The following is a 16112-nucleotide window of genomic DNA, read 5'->3' as shown; positions in this document are numbered from 1 at the left end:
TGGTATTTGTTACACATGAGATGACCCCACACATACTTTGTCAAATAAATAACTCCCGAATCAATGCATTTCGGTGTTTCGTGCAACGCACGGGCATCTTACTAGTCATGCATAGAGTTCAAAGTCCTAGCAGTTTAATTTCATGGTCGACATGTTTTCTCATGATGCAATGCTGATTTGAATATCATTCTTGAGCTATTTTTGTTGATGTTAATTAATTTGATTTCACGTAAGACTTGGATTTGTATCTACTTGTCTAAACTACCCTCTCCATCCCATAATATAAGACTTTTTTAACACTACACTAGTATCAAAAAATATCTTACATTATGGGACGGAGGGAGTACATCAAGAGATTTGCATTGGATCTGCTTATTAGTTGCCAACAAGTCAGTAAGTAGGAAGGTATAGCTACAATTTACATCCTTTGGTGCAAAGCTGAATACTTTTACAGCAATGTTATTGCCTTTTTTTTTACGAAGGGGGCACTCCACCTCTATGTTTCTGTATATACTACTAAAAGCTGCAATCCTTCATTTTACCAATTACAAAGGAATTATAGAAGCATGTAAGCACGTGAGGATAGGTATGACCGCCACATGAGAAATAATACTTGTAACCATTGACGTACTGCATGTTGTGATTCCACAAATGCATCCATAGTTCCTAGTGCCTTCCATGCCCATTCCTAAGCATATACCTAGTGTGTAGACTGTATAGACATAAAAGCACCATATAGTAATTAGAAGGCTTAGGGATGCGAAGTAAAAATGATAAATAGGCTATTCCTCGTTTGCTTAGGGATGCCTGGCTTCTTATAGAAGACTTGGTGCTCGACAGTGACATATAGTCATTAGTCCTTCGGTAGATCAATAGTTTGCTTTTTTTTTCCTCTTGAAAATGAAGATTTGTATTACTCTTTTGACTTTATACCAAGATCAAGATGATCCACCTAGTCTAGCAGCTCACAGTTACAAAATTCCTAAAAATAAATACCAATAGTTGTTATTCTCTAGGTTTATCATACTCCAGAGATATTGAGGATGAATAACTACAACACGTGGTGACAAGAAGTCTTGAAAGAGAGAAAATATATGTCATGCATCAGCAAGGCTACAAGAGCCATATCATCCGGCTCTTCCAAACGTATGAAGCTCTGCGAAATTCTTAGATTCGTCTCTTTACTAGCCAGTGGAGATCTGCAACACTAACATAACTGTCATCCCTATTAAGAATTAATCACCTTTCATAACAAAGGCAGAAATTCACTTTGCTCAAATTTTATCTCCCAAGCAATGCACTATTACTGGTCTAGTTTGCACTATCCATCGGTATTTCCTGGTGTCTTCTATGCCTATATATACATATAAAAAAATATATCATATCCTAGCGTGTAGAGAAAAAAAAATCATGCACAAAGTGGGACGGCATAATTCCAATGACACGAGTAAAATGCAAACTACAAAATCGGCTATTCAACCTTTGCTCAAGGATGTCTTTCTCCTTATAAAGACTTGGGTAGTAGGCAGTGGTCCTCAAGTGACTCAATGTCTAAGAATCCTTCGTTATGAGCTTGGTCCTTGGTAGGTTAGCGACTGGGAGCAATTTATGATTCTTGTAAACAAGATGGATTTGCTCTTATCATTTTCTGCATTCAATCAAACATAAAAGTATTTTTGTCCCTCGAAACTAATCGCAGGTACATTTTCATCCTTCAAAATCAGATAACTTAAACCTTGAGCTATCCAAATAGTACAAGTTTTACCCCTTGACCTGGTTAAAGCAGTTTCCATGCTGACTCAACATGGTTTTGACCAGAGCTGGCTAAATTGACATCCACCTCGTCATCTTCTTCATTTTATCCCCTCTCTCGTTGCAGTGCACATTTTATCGAACACTTCGCGTGCAGGGCCACCGCCGTGTTGAGTGCCATCTCCTCGCAGTGCCATCGCATGTGGCCCCCGAGTTGCTTGTCCTTGTCCCCGCACCACTGCCGCTCCATGATTTCCCTGGCGACGTCGGCGCTGAACTCCCGGCCATGCCAGCTCAGCATCTGGAACGACACGAAGACCCGGCTGCGCGGTGGACGACATGCATGTACTCTGCTTCGTGCATGACGAGAGTCACGACAGCCGACATCATGTCGCCGGAGATGCTTGTAGTCAACACCGGGGCCATGCGCGGTACTGGCCTTCGCTTTAGGTGGACTGGCGTTCGCGTGTACCACAGCCGCCCGTCGCCGTGGCACGTACCCAGCAGCAGCTTGTAGTCGGCACCGGACGAGCAGCACGGATGTCGGGATCTCGCCGACGCACGTGCTGGCGGCTGGGGCAAGAGCGTGGCCGGCGCTCATGGAAACCGACGACGCCACGTTCCGGCGCTTCAGAGCTACTGCGCCTTTGAGGGCCGACTCACGACGCGCCGCGCTCGTGGGGATTCCGGGCTGGCATGGCGGAGCCGAGACAGGCACTAGCAAAGTCGCCCCTGACGACCCGAGCGGCCGACGCGCGGGAGTCCGGCTCAGCCTGGGCCACTCAGGCTCCTGAAGCGGCTGGGCTACGGCGACATCTGCAGCGTGTACCTCGTCGAGCTACGGGGCACCACGCAGGAGTCGGACCTCGCAGAGACGCCGGCCCGTCCGGAATGCATGGTGCTAGTAACCGACTGGACATCAGCGCTCCTCAAGGCCGGCCAGGCGAGGGAGGTGCTCGCCAGTGGCGACGCCAATAGAAAAAACCATCCGAGGTGCTCACCAGTGACATCTAGTACTTCAAAATTTCAAACTATATTCAAGTTCAAGAGATGTGCATTGGATTCGGTTTTTTTTCTTGTCAACAACTGAATAGGCAGGAGAGTTTGCATGCTACTTTCTTGTACGCATTCTTCTGCTTTGGATATATATATATATATATATATATATTTTGCAAATTTTCTGCTTTGAAACCTACAATAATATATACCACCTCTATCAGGATTTAATTGACGCCATTCGTATACAGTGATTCTAGTTTCTTGTACCTGTCCCTGCGGCTGTTGCTGTGGCAACTGTGACTGCTGGTGCATCTGTGTAGCAAAAAGGAGGCCGTTATATGGGCAGGCGGAAGCTTTCGAGGCAACTTGCCATTTTTATTGGAGGTCTTTTTGATGGTAAGCGAGCTTGTGATTTTTAATTTGAACTTTGAACTCGAAGCGCAATGGATAAGTAAAGTCGAGAACACAGCAGTTCCGAAGCAAGCTGGTCTATTCTACCCAAGTCGTGTCCATCTTTATTAGAATGGTGATGATTTAACAGAATGAATACAAGTATTAAACCGCGTGCTGAGTACTCCAGCTACATGATAAGATTAAAGAAAAACCAGTACAGAACAACATCATAACGAAAAGTTTTGAATAACTCTAGTGAAACAACTAAACAAACAAACAAACAAACTCAAGCACACGATCCTGCGGCAGGTAGCTAGGCAGGGTCTTCATCACTCATATCTCACTTTCACTCTCGACAGATTGGAACCATTGCGCTCACGCCTGACATTCTCTTCCTCTAGCTCCTTCAATGTATCCACCATTGTTTGGTTGTCTTTCTTACCGGTGAGCTGCACCTCTTTAAGGTTGGTCAAGTGCTCGATTCCGACGGTTCTCTGCTTGTAGCAACCGAAAGAAAGAAAAATGGTCTCGAGATTTTCCATGGATCCTTTCTCAAATTCGTAAACTTCAGGAACACTACGAACACCGTCCATTCTCAGTTCCGTAAGCGCCGGAAATTTATGGCTAGTGCGTGCAACTATCTTCTTTTCGGAATAGAAGCTTATCTCGAGTGTCAGGGTCTTCAGGTTGGGCAGCTTAGACAGGACGTCGAATAGGGTGTCACCACGAAGATGTGCCCAAGCTATGGCAAACTCAACAAGATTAGTCAGTTTACTAACCCAGTTAGTCAACGTAGGTACACCAAGGACACCTGTATTTCCTTGGAGGGTACCACACAACCTAACGTATCTCAGGAGCCGTGGTGGCGTTGACTTGAGGTTCTGCAGAAAGTTCTTCTTCCACTCTGTATTAGTAACAATTTGAAGGTTAAGGCATCGGAGGGAGTATAACCTACTCAGTGACTCGTCAAGCTTGTCATGATGAGCTTGATCAATCTCTGGTATAACAGAGATATCTAATTCTTCCAATTGTTCTAGCTCGCCGATCTCCTCAATAACATCAATGTTGGATCTGACGGTCAAATTATTCACCTTCCGTAGAGCCTTCATTTTTCTTAGGCCCTTTGGCGCTTCCCAATGGAAATCCCAGTATCTCTCCTTGTTGGAGTACAGCAGGCTCTCAAGTTTCTCCAGATTTGTCACAGTTTTTGGTAGATCTTCAAGGCGTGTGGCACGTACATCAAGTGTCTGCAAATGCTCTAGCTGATCAATTTTGGAAGGAATCACACTGACATCTGTTCCTTTCAAATTCAAGAACCTTAGAAGGTACATTCTGCAGATATAATCCATTTGACTTTTTCCTAGGCCCCTGCAGTTTTCCAGATCAAGTACCCTCAGCAAGGTGAACTCATCTAGCTGATTAAGCAAATTGTGCCCATCAAGTGCAAACATACTAAGTGATCGGACATGTTTTACATTCATCCCCTTGATTTCATTTTTCCTGCCATGCTCCTCTGCCATTTTGCTGGATGTCTCTACTCCACCATGGATGGAGAGGCGGCGAACCCTATCATATGACATCCCTTCGTACGCCTCACCTAACAGGCTTACAAAGTTAGCCTCAAGGGATTTGGACACCATGACCTCAAGCATCATGTCGTGCACACGACACATCTGCTCCCTCCCATCAGTATCGGTCACTCTATCTGCAGCCCGATCAATCATGCTTCTACTCACCAACTCATTGAAGTAGCCTTCTGCAATCTCCATTAGGGTCAACCCCCGCTTCTCAGCAACCAATCCTTCGGAAATCCATCTCCTCAGTAACCTATCCTTGGCAATCAAAAAGTCCTCCGGGAATATGCTGAGATACATCATGCAATTCTTGAGGTGATGAGGTAGGTGGTCGTAGCTAAGTGTGATTATCCGTCTCATCCCCTCAAGGGTAGGGTGGTTATCTATCTGTGAACCAAGTGATTTCAGAACTGTTTCCCACATATATTTGCTTTCAGGAGATCTGTAGCCTGCCAAAAGGCTGCCAATGCTTACAATGGCCAATGGCAGTCCACCACATCTTTTTAGAACTTTTTCCATAGAATCTTTCAGATCCTCGGGGCAAGAGGCATTTATGGAGCCAAAAGTACTTCTGAGGAATAACTTCTTGGAGTTATCTTCATTGAGGGGCGCGATAGGATGGATGTAATCATCATGAGCATAGCTACATGCTTTGGCCACAGTTTCTATCCGAGTGGTCACAATGATTCTACTGTCGAGGTCGTTATCTGGTAACATGGATCGGATTGAATTCCATGCTACTTCGGTCCAAACATCGTCGATCACAATAAGGTACCTAGATTTATCACAGATATATATATATATGTTAAAGCTATAAACATGAAGAACGATGATTTCTCTAGACATGTAATATATTTGCAGGATGTTTACTCAAACTTATTTTTGAACTTGGCACCAATAAGTTAGGAGATTATTAAATCGCTGATTTGAAAATAGCAACTAAGAATGCCATTAAAAATAACATAATTTTTACATGTTTTTTTAATCTAATTTTTGTACACTATATAGAATACATCACGATTGACTTATTGCGAAACAAATACACAAACAGCCCGAAGAACTTTTAATCGCCCCTTTAGATAGACCTTTTAGTAACTCCTAGCCTACTATAGTAAAAAAACATGCAAATCCGTAATACAACAGTGCCAAACCTGTTCTCTCACCAACTAAACATGGTTAACTAGCGGATGCTACCCCGACTAACCATGAATCTAAATTTCTTAATAGATAACCATATGATTAGATTAATACTACACCTCCCAAGGAGTAGTATGATGTATTAAAGATGTTTTTAGAGAAAATAACACTCGACATATAGCAACTCGTGTGTAAGAAAAACGGTGCCATGTGTAAAAAGCACCGCAATTTGGACCAGTTTTGCACGCGCTTTACAAGTTTGACCGGTTCGTGTTAATTTTGAAGATGTTGTAACAGTTTGGACCCACCTCCTCAAACCTCAGTTGTTGTATGAGTAGTAGTATTAACCTATTTTTAATGTGAAAACTTTGATACATATGTTTATCAATCTTGTATAATCAGACTAGGTGGGACCTATTGTAAACCATTCAAGGGGCAAGGTCCATTGCAACCCTCCCAATTTATGGTGAGAATTATAGGAAATTTATAAATCTACCTATCTATTTAATTTCTATTGGTTTAGTAATTATGAACTTTCTATAAGCTTTCATGTGACTCCACACAATTATGATTATGCCGTTAAGCAAGGAACATAGGGTTTTCATCCACAGGCAATACAGCCCCGGGATTTTAATAAAGGCAGACCAAGAAGGGGTGTTTCTCAAGGGCAGACTAGCTTGGGCTGTTTATAGATGCAGTACGAAAAATACTGACGTATTTTTTAAGGGAAAAATGCTGATGTCTTGGGGTATAGATATAAATACATCATGAGTGTGTGTAGAAGAAAGGATACCGATACATCAATTAGTTACTTCAAATCTGCAATAAATTGACAACATAGTCAAATTCAGATTACCAAGTTTTTTACTTCCGAAAAGTGGATTACCCTGGCATCTGCCTCGAAGATATGCACACGGCTAGGTTTAGACTACCCACAGTAGGGGTATCATAGGTAGTATCATGTATTTCATGCATGCAAAAAATTGACGTTGGCAATGTAATTAATGATGAGAGTGGAGGTAGTGGTATCATAGGTAGGTACCATAGTAGTGATAGCATAGGTAGATACCGTAACATAATGTATTCCAATACAAAATGTGTCTATAATAAACCTAATAAATGCAATATGCATGATAATACACATATGTTACTACCCATTGTGAAGTCAGTAATATAGACTAGTATCATGTGCATGATACTACTATGCGTTACTTCCCACTGTGAGCAGTCTTATTCATACGGCCGGATTAACATGTACTCCCGCTGTTGGGGTGTACAAGGCCAAATGGCTGAATTTTTAGACCAAGGAGGTTGATTTGTACGGAAAAGGAGAAAAGAGGTTATACATTTGGAGAGAGTGATAAAAGAAAGAACCCACATTTATTATTTACAGGGACTACTGGCAATTAAGGAGAGACCTCAAGATTGCCGAACTATTTCAAAACAGGGAGGGGGGGGGGGGGGGTAGGAATCCCGGACAAAAATTAGAAGTTGGCAGTAAACTGATGGCACACACACCGTGTTACGAAAACCTGCCGTAGTAGCTGGTGAGGTAGCCTTTTATGTTCTAGTAATAGTTTGTATCGAACATTATGGCTTCTGATAATGGAAATCGAAGAGAGCGCTCTCTTTTTCGAAGAAAAAAAAAACTCATGTCACGTAAACATCCTGCTAAAGATTCGAAATAGCTTATAGAATGCAATTAGTTCAGTGAGAAGTATTGATTTGGAATTAACATCAATCAATAGTTATCAGAAATGAGATGAAATCGGCCATGTCTTAATTTGAAATAAAAATGTTGACGAAGTGTGAAAGTAAATACTGGAAAGTATCAAGAAGATAGATGGCCAGTAACGTTAACGTACATACGTGCAGTAATAAGGAGAGTGGGTGAGAGCTTGTTTGTTGGGAGGAGTACCTCTTCTTGGTAAGAATCGAGTGGATATTTTTGCGGAGCTGTTCAATGTTCATGCTGTCGATGCCAGCAAGGGGCTGGTTGACAGTTTCTGCACGATCTGCAGCTTTCAGCTTGACGATCTGATGCAGCACGTCCCTGAGGAGTACCTTGAGGTCGAGCACCTGGGACACGGACACTTGTGCTTGGCGCTCGAAGTCGGCTTCCAGCTGCCGGCACACCTCCATGACCAGCGTGGTCTTTCCGAGCCCACCGAACCCCACAATGGAGAATACCTTGACATCAGTGGTGTCGCTCGCCGCCTTCACCTTATCCTCCAGGCCACTGGCCTGTTCCTTGATGCCGACGAACCTGTGAGGGTCGTCGGCATGGTGGAGGTGGAACACATGCGCCGACGCCCGGACCGTTGGCATATTGGAAGGAGGACGGCGCAGTGACTCGAGGCTGACGCCATAACGAGCATGTTGCTCGTTGATGGCGGCAGCATGGGCGCGGAGGGCCCTGATATCAGCGGCGAGGTAATGGCGACACCAAAGCGTCTTAATCCGTCGCTTGCACCCGACGATGAGGCGGTCGCCGGACCTGGTCCTCGCGCGGAACAAATAGAGATCGACGCAGTCCTGGGCGTCGTAGCCCACCTCCCGGAGCTGCTTCAGCCACTCCCGGACAAAGTGGTCCACCGTATCCTCCTCGGTTTCAGCCTGCATGCGGAGGAGGGCGTTCATGGTGGCAAGCTCGTCCCTCAGCCGAGCCACCTCGCCGCCCACGCCGCGGAGCTGCTGAAACTCCTCCCCCACCAGCTGCCCAATATTGCTCACAATGGCATGCGCCGCGCCCTCCATTACTTCTCTACCACCTCTCTTGCTCCTCGGATTCGGATGGATGGATTTTTCTCTAGCTAGGAGGAAGCGTAAATGGCAGCTACTACTACATATTGGTAACATCTTAATTATATAGTCCGTCTAGTCTTGTTGAGGGGCATCTTCTGCCAAGGGTAAAATAAGTTATATAGACAATCCTAAATAACAAAAGTAACGCCACAGGGCGTCGCGGTCTTCAAAGTCTCTGACAAACTATGATACCCTCTCCCGTTTCAAATGCACGCTCACTGTCGCATAGAAGATGGCACCAAGTAAAACAAGCTACTCCCTCCATTTACTTATACTAGTGGGGAGTAATTTATACTAGTGTCATGCATAAGACACTAGTCCAAGATACTATCTTCATAGTGCAAAATAATATAGTAATAGTGTCATAGAGAACCTCATTTATTAGCTTGTAGACTCATTTAGTCTTGGAAAGCGCTATGTTACAGTAACATATTATGTTACCACTTTTCATTAATTACACGCCACATAAGCAATTTTTTTTTGAAGTGCGCTATGTTACTAGTTAAGTTACTCCCACTATGACTAGTCTAAGGCCACCAACAGTAATCAAGGACAGAATTAATGATAATTTTTCGTACTAGCAACCAGTTTAATACTTGCATGCATACCGTCATAATAACAGTAGCTACTTCTTTCACTCGGTTTCCTTGCATGCATGTTGCGTATTAGTGATCCCAGTAAACGAAAAGAAAAGCTAGCTTGTAAAGTATGCATTAAATTTTACCTTGGTATTTGTAATTTGATTTTGTGGCCTTGTATATAAAAATGGAGGGAGTAATTAGCCTCAAGCTTTGCATCACCCGCAAAGTTTACTTCTTGAAGGCATCGCTTTTGGAGGATTGGGATTTCGGGTGTTGTCTAGGTGGCTTGCGGCATCTACATTTTTTCTTGTGAAATGGCCAACAAATTTATTAATAATCATCAAAATCAGTACATATATCTAAAGACAGTAGAAATTACAAATAGTTCACTGCACCACCTAGCCATGATTGCAAACATTCAACAAACTGAAGGCACAACACCGTCCTCATCCTCGTCCCTCCCTCGTCGGATCCGGACAAACTTTGTCGTAGTAGAGCTTGTTGTAGTAAACTTACGGGAAGTCGCCACGCTAAGGGCCAAAATTTAGATCAGGGCAGCTGTTGGAGCCATGTTTTTGCCTTCAGCTAATTCCTTACGTATTGGAGACAAGTACATTAGGGTGACCTAGATAGGATACAAGAGACGCAACATCAGATTTTTCGCTTAGCTGAAGGAGAGGGGAGATGAGAGCGAAGAGAAATGGGCCGTAGTCTTATAGCCAGCTCTACGACGAGCTACAACACACTTTGTGAGAGAATTATAAGGTGAGGCACAAGTTAATGAAATAGCCAACACCTTATTCTATAGCATGAGCTACAACACACTATGACTAGAAGCTAAATACCAATGCGAGTCCTTGATATTTAAGGTAAAGACAATGAGTTACTTGTGGGCATGTAAAATTGAGAATTAAAAATATACATAATTCAAATGTAGTTTCATAATATACCGATTTCATATCATCTATGTTGCTACTATTTTTTGTATAGTTGGTTGATTTTTTTACCTAGTACTGTATTGAACACATCTAATTGCCTCTCTTATCTGCCAGCATACCATCTAATTGACAGTCGATGCCCCCTTCATTTCTGTATACAAGGCCATTTCATATTTTTATGTCTAACTTTGACCATTAATTTTACCAACAAAAAGTGAGTTATGTGCCACAAAAAGTACTGTCATTGGATGCACATTTCAAAGAACTTTCCGATGATATATTTTTTGTGACATATAACCCATATTTTGTTGACCAAAATTATAAGTCAAAGTTTGACACAAAAAACGAAGTGGCCTTGTATACAGAAATGGAGGGAGTAACTTATTCTCCTACAACACTTGGATTTGGTATTTACATATCCAAACTATTATTCAAGAGATATGCATTGGGTTCATTACTTTATTTACTTTTTTGTCAACAACTGAATAAGCAGGAGTTCTCATCACAAGCTGCATCCTTTGACACATTTTTCTGCTTTGAAACCTATATGACTGTTGCTGATTGCTTTGGTGCTAACAACATCTTCTCATTTGGTTATAGTCCATTGCTTAAATGTGTCTTTTGGAGATAAAAATGGTAGGATTGATGAAATTTGCCAGTGTTGTTGTTTGCATCCGGTAAAAGAAATGGAGATAGTTTCTTCTCTATTCTACATTTAGCAATTAAATCTCCATTTAAATGGAAGAAAGCTAGGTTTGGCTCGAATCATTTTGCATCCATGCTTTAAATATCGTGAAGGGTTAGACCCTCTTTCCTAATTCGCTTCAACTTGTTATATTCATTGTGAGCATAGTTGGTTTATTTTCTTTTCTGGAAGGGTCTTTACTTCGTCAGTTGATTAAGAGAGCTAGTTTAACAGAATTCTGTAAAGTGACCTTATCAGGTACAAATCACTAAAGCCTGATAAGTTTGGGTAGCAAGAGATTCACGATATAATCTTCCATGTTTTGCAGGTATGCCCGACACGTACCTGTCTAGCATGTCATTCTTGAAGCGGGTGCAGTTCTGGCGTTCTACTTATTTTGCCAATCTGTGCATATTTTTTACTGAAGGAGGCTACATTGTGTTAGTGTATCAACATGAACCCCTCCATGTCATCGTTATCGCCAAGGTGCCAGCAGCAACCATCTCCAACAACGAGGTGCTGCTTTTTCAACTGTGTAATGCTTGTGAAGTAGCAATGTAGCGTGGTTTTCTAAGGATGACTGGAAGACATTTCTATTACTGATCTCTACATAGATATCTCTATCCAGCAAGCGGAAACATGTCTGGTTTAACTTTCTAGCCGTCTTTTGCCAGTCATGATTGCATCGACAAAATATTGTCCAATTCCCATTCCATCCAACCTCCGATTCTCATTTGGTCTGTTTTGCTGATTCCTCATGATGGTACGAGAGAGCGTGACCTATGGGTCAGTCGCACCAGATGATGATGACGGTCGTCGTAGCTAGTCCACCTGTGGCAGGTTGTGATCCTGGTGGTCCATCGGTAGTTCCTGGTGTCTTCTATGCCTATGCCTATTAAATTCGTATCCCTACTGTGCAGAGACACAACAAATAATTCATAAAATGGAACTGAATAATTCCAAGTCTCCAAGGTAGATAAGTAAAATGAGAAATATACTATTACTACTCATCCTTTCCTTGCGTCTTGCTCCTTATAAAGGCTTGGGTAGTAGGCAGTGACATGAAGTCTTTCATCATCCGGTAGGTCAATAGATAAGAATCCATTGGTTATGAGCTTGGTCCTCTGGTAGGTTAGGGCTACAACAATTTTATCATTCCCTCGAACAAGATGAATTTGCTCATGTAGTTGTTTGCGTTTAATCAAACAAAATTGAAGGGGATCTTCTCAATTGTACATTTAGCCCTTTTCACATGACTCATTTACATGCTCTGGGCTTTTGGCACATGATCTATCACGCGAAAGAATTAAGCTTAGCTTAATCAGTTTGCTTTCAAGCTTTAGATATCAATAAAGGACAGACCCAGTGCATAGAAGCTCCCACACAAGGTGGGGGTCTAGGGAGGGATTAAGCTTTAGATATAAATATTAGACAATTTTTCTAATAAACTTCCACTCGTTGTATTAATTGTGAGCATAGTTGGTTTAATTTTTTAATACGTTTGTCCTTTGTCGGTTTATAAACGAGCTAGTATAATAGAAGTCCGTAAAGAGAGCTTACAAAGTTCATAAGTATATATGTCCTGAGCTATTGCTGCTGATGCTAATAAACTTAATAACTCAATAAGTAGGAGAGTTTTCTCACTGCAATTTACATCCTTTGCTGCAAAATCTAAACAGGTTCAGGGCAATGTTATTGCTTCTGCATCATACTAGTCATTTTGATTTGCAACCTAGTAGAATATAGACGGTTGATTGCACTTACAGGCTCTTATTATGGCCGGCTTATGGCCAGTTGCTTTAATGTATCTTTTGGAGATAATTAAAATGACAGATCATTCAAGTACTGATGGCTTTGCATAATTAAAGGTAATGGAGGGCTATAATTTGCCTGCGTTTTGTGTTCATCATTCAAAGAAAAATTCGAGGCAGTATATTCTCAATTCTTCATTAAGCCCCTTCCCTTGTTCATTTACATGTTCTAGGAGACATGACAATCTCATGCGGGAGAACTAGGCTTAGCTCACATCAGTTTGCATCCAAACTTTAGATATATCAAGGTTAGACCATCTTTCTGTTCCATTAAACTTGATATGAGCATAGTTGGTTTAATTGTTGAATCTTATGTCCTTTGTTATTTGTTTATTAAGAGAGCTAGACTGATAGAAGTATGTAAAGAGAGTTTAGAAAGAACAGATCCATGTTTATGCAGTGTACTTGTCAAGCGGGTCATTCTCAAAGTGGGTGCAACCTTGGTGCTCTACTCATCTTGCCAAGTTGTGTGCATGATTTCACTTACAATGCTACCATCATTGCATTACTCTGACCGTGGCAATGCTCATCGCCAGCAGTAAGGCCTACCATCTGTAGCGACAGCTAGGTTTTCAACTTGTGTAACAGTTGTGCAGTTGTAAGATGTGTAGTGTGGATGCGAAGGATGACATTTCTGTGACTGATATTTATGTAAGATGTGCGGAATTTCTAATCCTTACATAGTCTTTTATCAGAAATTATGATTTGGCAAAGTTTAGCTATCCACAGTTGCTAGCACCATCTTCTGTTGATTGTGGGTCTAAGGACCGTTCAAAGCATTTTGAGTGGAATTCCAAGCCATTGTGATGATCAGCCTTTGGTCAGGTCAGATGCCTCCTTGTGACCTTGTCGTGCTCGACATCAGTGATGTGAATCTGTCTCCTCTGATTCACGTTCCGTACTAGGAATAAAGAAATGGTAATACCTGATGGATGCTTCCAACATGGCATGAGAGCATGGCATATGATATTGTGAGAGCCCTGTAGCCAAGAAAGCAAATACCACATCTATGCTATGAGAGCATCCCGGCCAAGAAAGAAAACCCCGCCTTGATGCTTTCTAAAGATGGCATAAGAGCGCCGCATATGAGACTACCATAGTAGTAGAGATTGAGGAAGAGTAGCTAATGTGGTGGAGTAAGAATGAGAGACACGGCGCCTAGCTGAGTAGGAGCGTGCATGTTGTGATTCCACAAATGCATAGATAATTCCTAGTGCCTTCCATGCCCATTCCTAATCGTATACCTAGTGTGTAGAGACTCAAAATAACCATATGGTCATTATAATACTTAAGGATGCGAAGTAAAATGAGAAATAGACTACTCTTTTTCTTAGAGATGCCCGGCTTCTTATAGAAGACTTGGTGCTAGACAGTGAAATGTAGTCATTACTCCTCCGGTAGGTCAATAGCTAATAATTCCTTGATTATGTTCTTGCTCCTTGGGTAGGTCAGCGGATATGAAACATTTATCAATTCTTTAACCTAACAATGAATTCTTTTTGAAAAATTTTACTTGAAAAGGAAGGTTTGTATTGCTCTTTTTACCCTTTAGCAAGATCAAAACGATCCACCTAGTCAACACAGTTCACTGTTACAAAGCATTTCGTCCCCAAAGAGAAAAGAAAATGTCCTAATAAGTTGAGCCAACATTCTCTTGTTTCATCGTATTCCAAAGAAATTGAAGATGAATAACTACAACAGCTGGAGACAAGAAGACAAGAAGTCTTAAAAGACAGAAAATATATCTCATACATCACCGAGGCTATAAGAGCCACGCCACCTCATCCAACTCTTCCAAAAGTATGAAGACCTCCGAAATTCTTAGACTCGTATCTTTACTATCCACAGTGGAGATGTGCCACAATAACATAGCCATAATTTTTGTTAAGAATTAACTACTACTCATAACAAAGGCAGCCATTCATTGTGCTCAAAATCTTATCTAAAGAGCAATGCACTATTATCAGTCTAATTTTGCAGTTCTATTTTTGTCTTTACATTGTGAGCTGAATTGTTGCTTAATATCACCTTCAAAGCTTTGTCAAGGACCCTTCTATTTGAATGCTAACATTAGCACTAGTTTAATGTTGTATTATTAGGGCAATTTTTTTTTGTTCTTTTGTCATCGGTATGCTTAGATTCTATATGTGATTTTCCCCCATACAATCGAAAGACAGGGTTCCACTATCATAGAGATAACGGGACAACAAACAAAAAAAGCGTCCAAAGCGCAACAAAAGAAAAACGAGGAACATAACCTATATGTGATGGCACCTAAGCATTGAGAATTGAACACTGTAACAATAAAAGAGAATGAACCTCCTAAAAGCTGCTCTTTTTTACTTAGGTTGTCAATAAAAGAGTAGCTGATGCGGTAGAGTAGGAGGGAGAGGCATGCTGACTAGCTGTAGAAAAGGTTGAGGGATAGTGGCTCATGTGGTGGAGTGGGAGGAAGAGGCACGATGGCTAGCTGACCCCGAGAGTGCATATTGTGATTCCACGGATTCATCCATAATTCTTAGTGCCTTCCATGCTGATTCCTAGCCATATACCTAGTGTGTAGAGGCACAAAAGCACCGTATAGTCGTTAGAAGACTTAGGGATGCCCTTCTAGATATTTCAAAGATGGAGAAGTAAAATGAGAAGTAAGCTATTCCTTATTTGCTTAGGGACGTCCTTAGACTTTGGTGCTATACAGTGATTGTAGTCCTTAGTCCTTCGGTAGGTCAATAGCTAATAATTTCTTGATCATGTGCTTGGTCCTTGGGAAGGTTAGTGGAAATGAAATCTTTATCAATTCTTTTACGAAACAATGAATTTTGTTTGCTTTTTTCCTTGAAAATTGTATTGCTCTTTTGACTTTGTAGCAAGATCAAGACATCCACGTAGTTCACTATTACAAAGTTCATGAAAATAAACACCAATGGATGCCATTCCATCCCCAAAGAGAAGAAAAATGAGCTAAGTAGAGCCAACATTCTCTAGTTTCATCAAACACTAGAGATATTGAAGGTCAATAACTATAGTACCAGGAGACAAATCTTAAAAGAGAGAAAATATCTAATACATTACCGATGCATAAGAGCCACCTAATTCAGCTCTTCCAAAAGTATGAAGCCTACAAAATTCTCATATATGTCTCTTTTACTAGCCACCATGGAGATCTGCTACAATAACATAGCCATCACCTGTTAAGACATAATCATTTCGTAACCAAGGTAGAAATTCACTTTGCCCAAAACCGTAACTGTTAAGCAATGAACTCCTATTGGCATAATTTATAGTGCTAATTTATTTTTCCTAATGAGCTGAATTGGTGTTTAATATCACCTTCGAAGCTTTGACCTTATGTTTGGACGCTATCAGTAGCACTTAGAGCCCAGTTCAATGTTCTATCGTCAAGGCAAAAAGTGTTATATTTTTTGTTCTTTTGTCAT

General features: G+C 41.4%; 1 protein-coding gene across 1 annotated transcript; it reads right to left on the bottom strand.

Moving 5' to 3' along the window:
* Nucleotides 1-766: 766 nt before the first annotated feature.
* On the bottom strand, nucleotides 767-8612 carry LOC109769060 (disease resistance protein Pik-2-like). Its single transcript, XM_073500710.1, has 4 exons — nucleotides 7774-8612; nucleotides 3489-5493; nucleotides 3019-3063; nucleotides 767-2443 (listed from the first exon to the last, which is right to left on the bottom strand). The coding sequence occupies exons 1-4, from the start codon at nucleotides 8610-8612 to the stop codon at nucleotides 1859-1861; spliced, it is 3474 nt and encodes a 1157-aa protein (XP_073356811.1). The 3' UTR covers nucleotides 767-1858.
* Between the last annotated feature and the right edge of the window lie 7500 nt (nucleotides 8613-16112).

This window comes from Aegilops tauschii, chromosome 6 (assembly GCF_002575655.3).
Source record: "Aegilops tauschii subsp. strangulata cultivar AL8/78 chromosome 6, Aet v6.0, whole genome shotgun sequence".
NCBI lineage: Eukaryota > Viridiplantae > Streptophyta > Magnoliopsida > Poales > Poaceae > Aegilops > Aegilops tauschii.
This window is presented reverse-complemented; position numbering and strand designations above follow the sequence as displayed.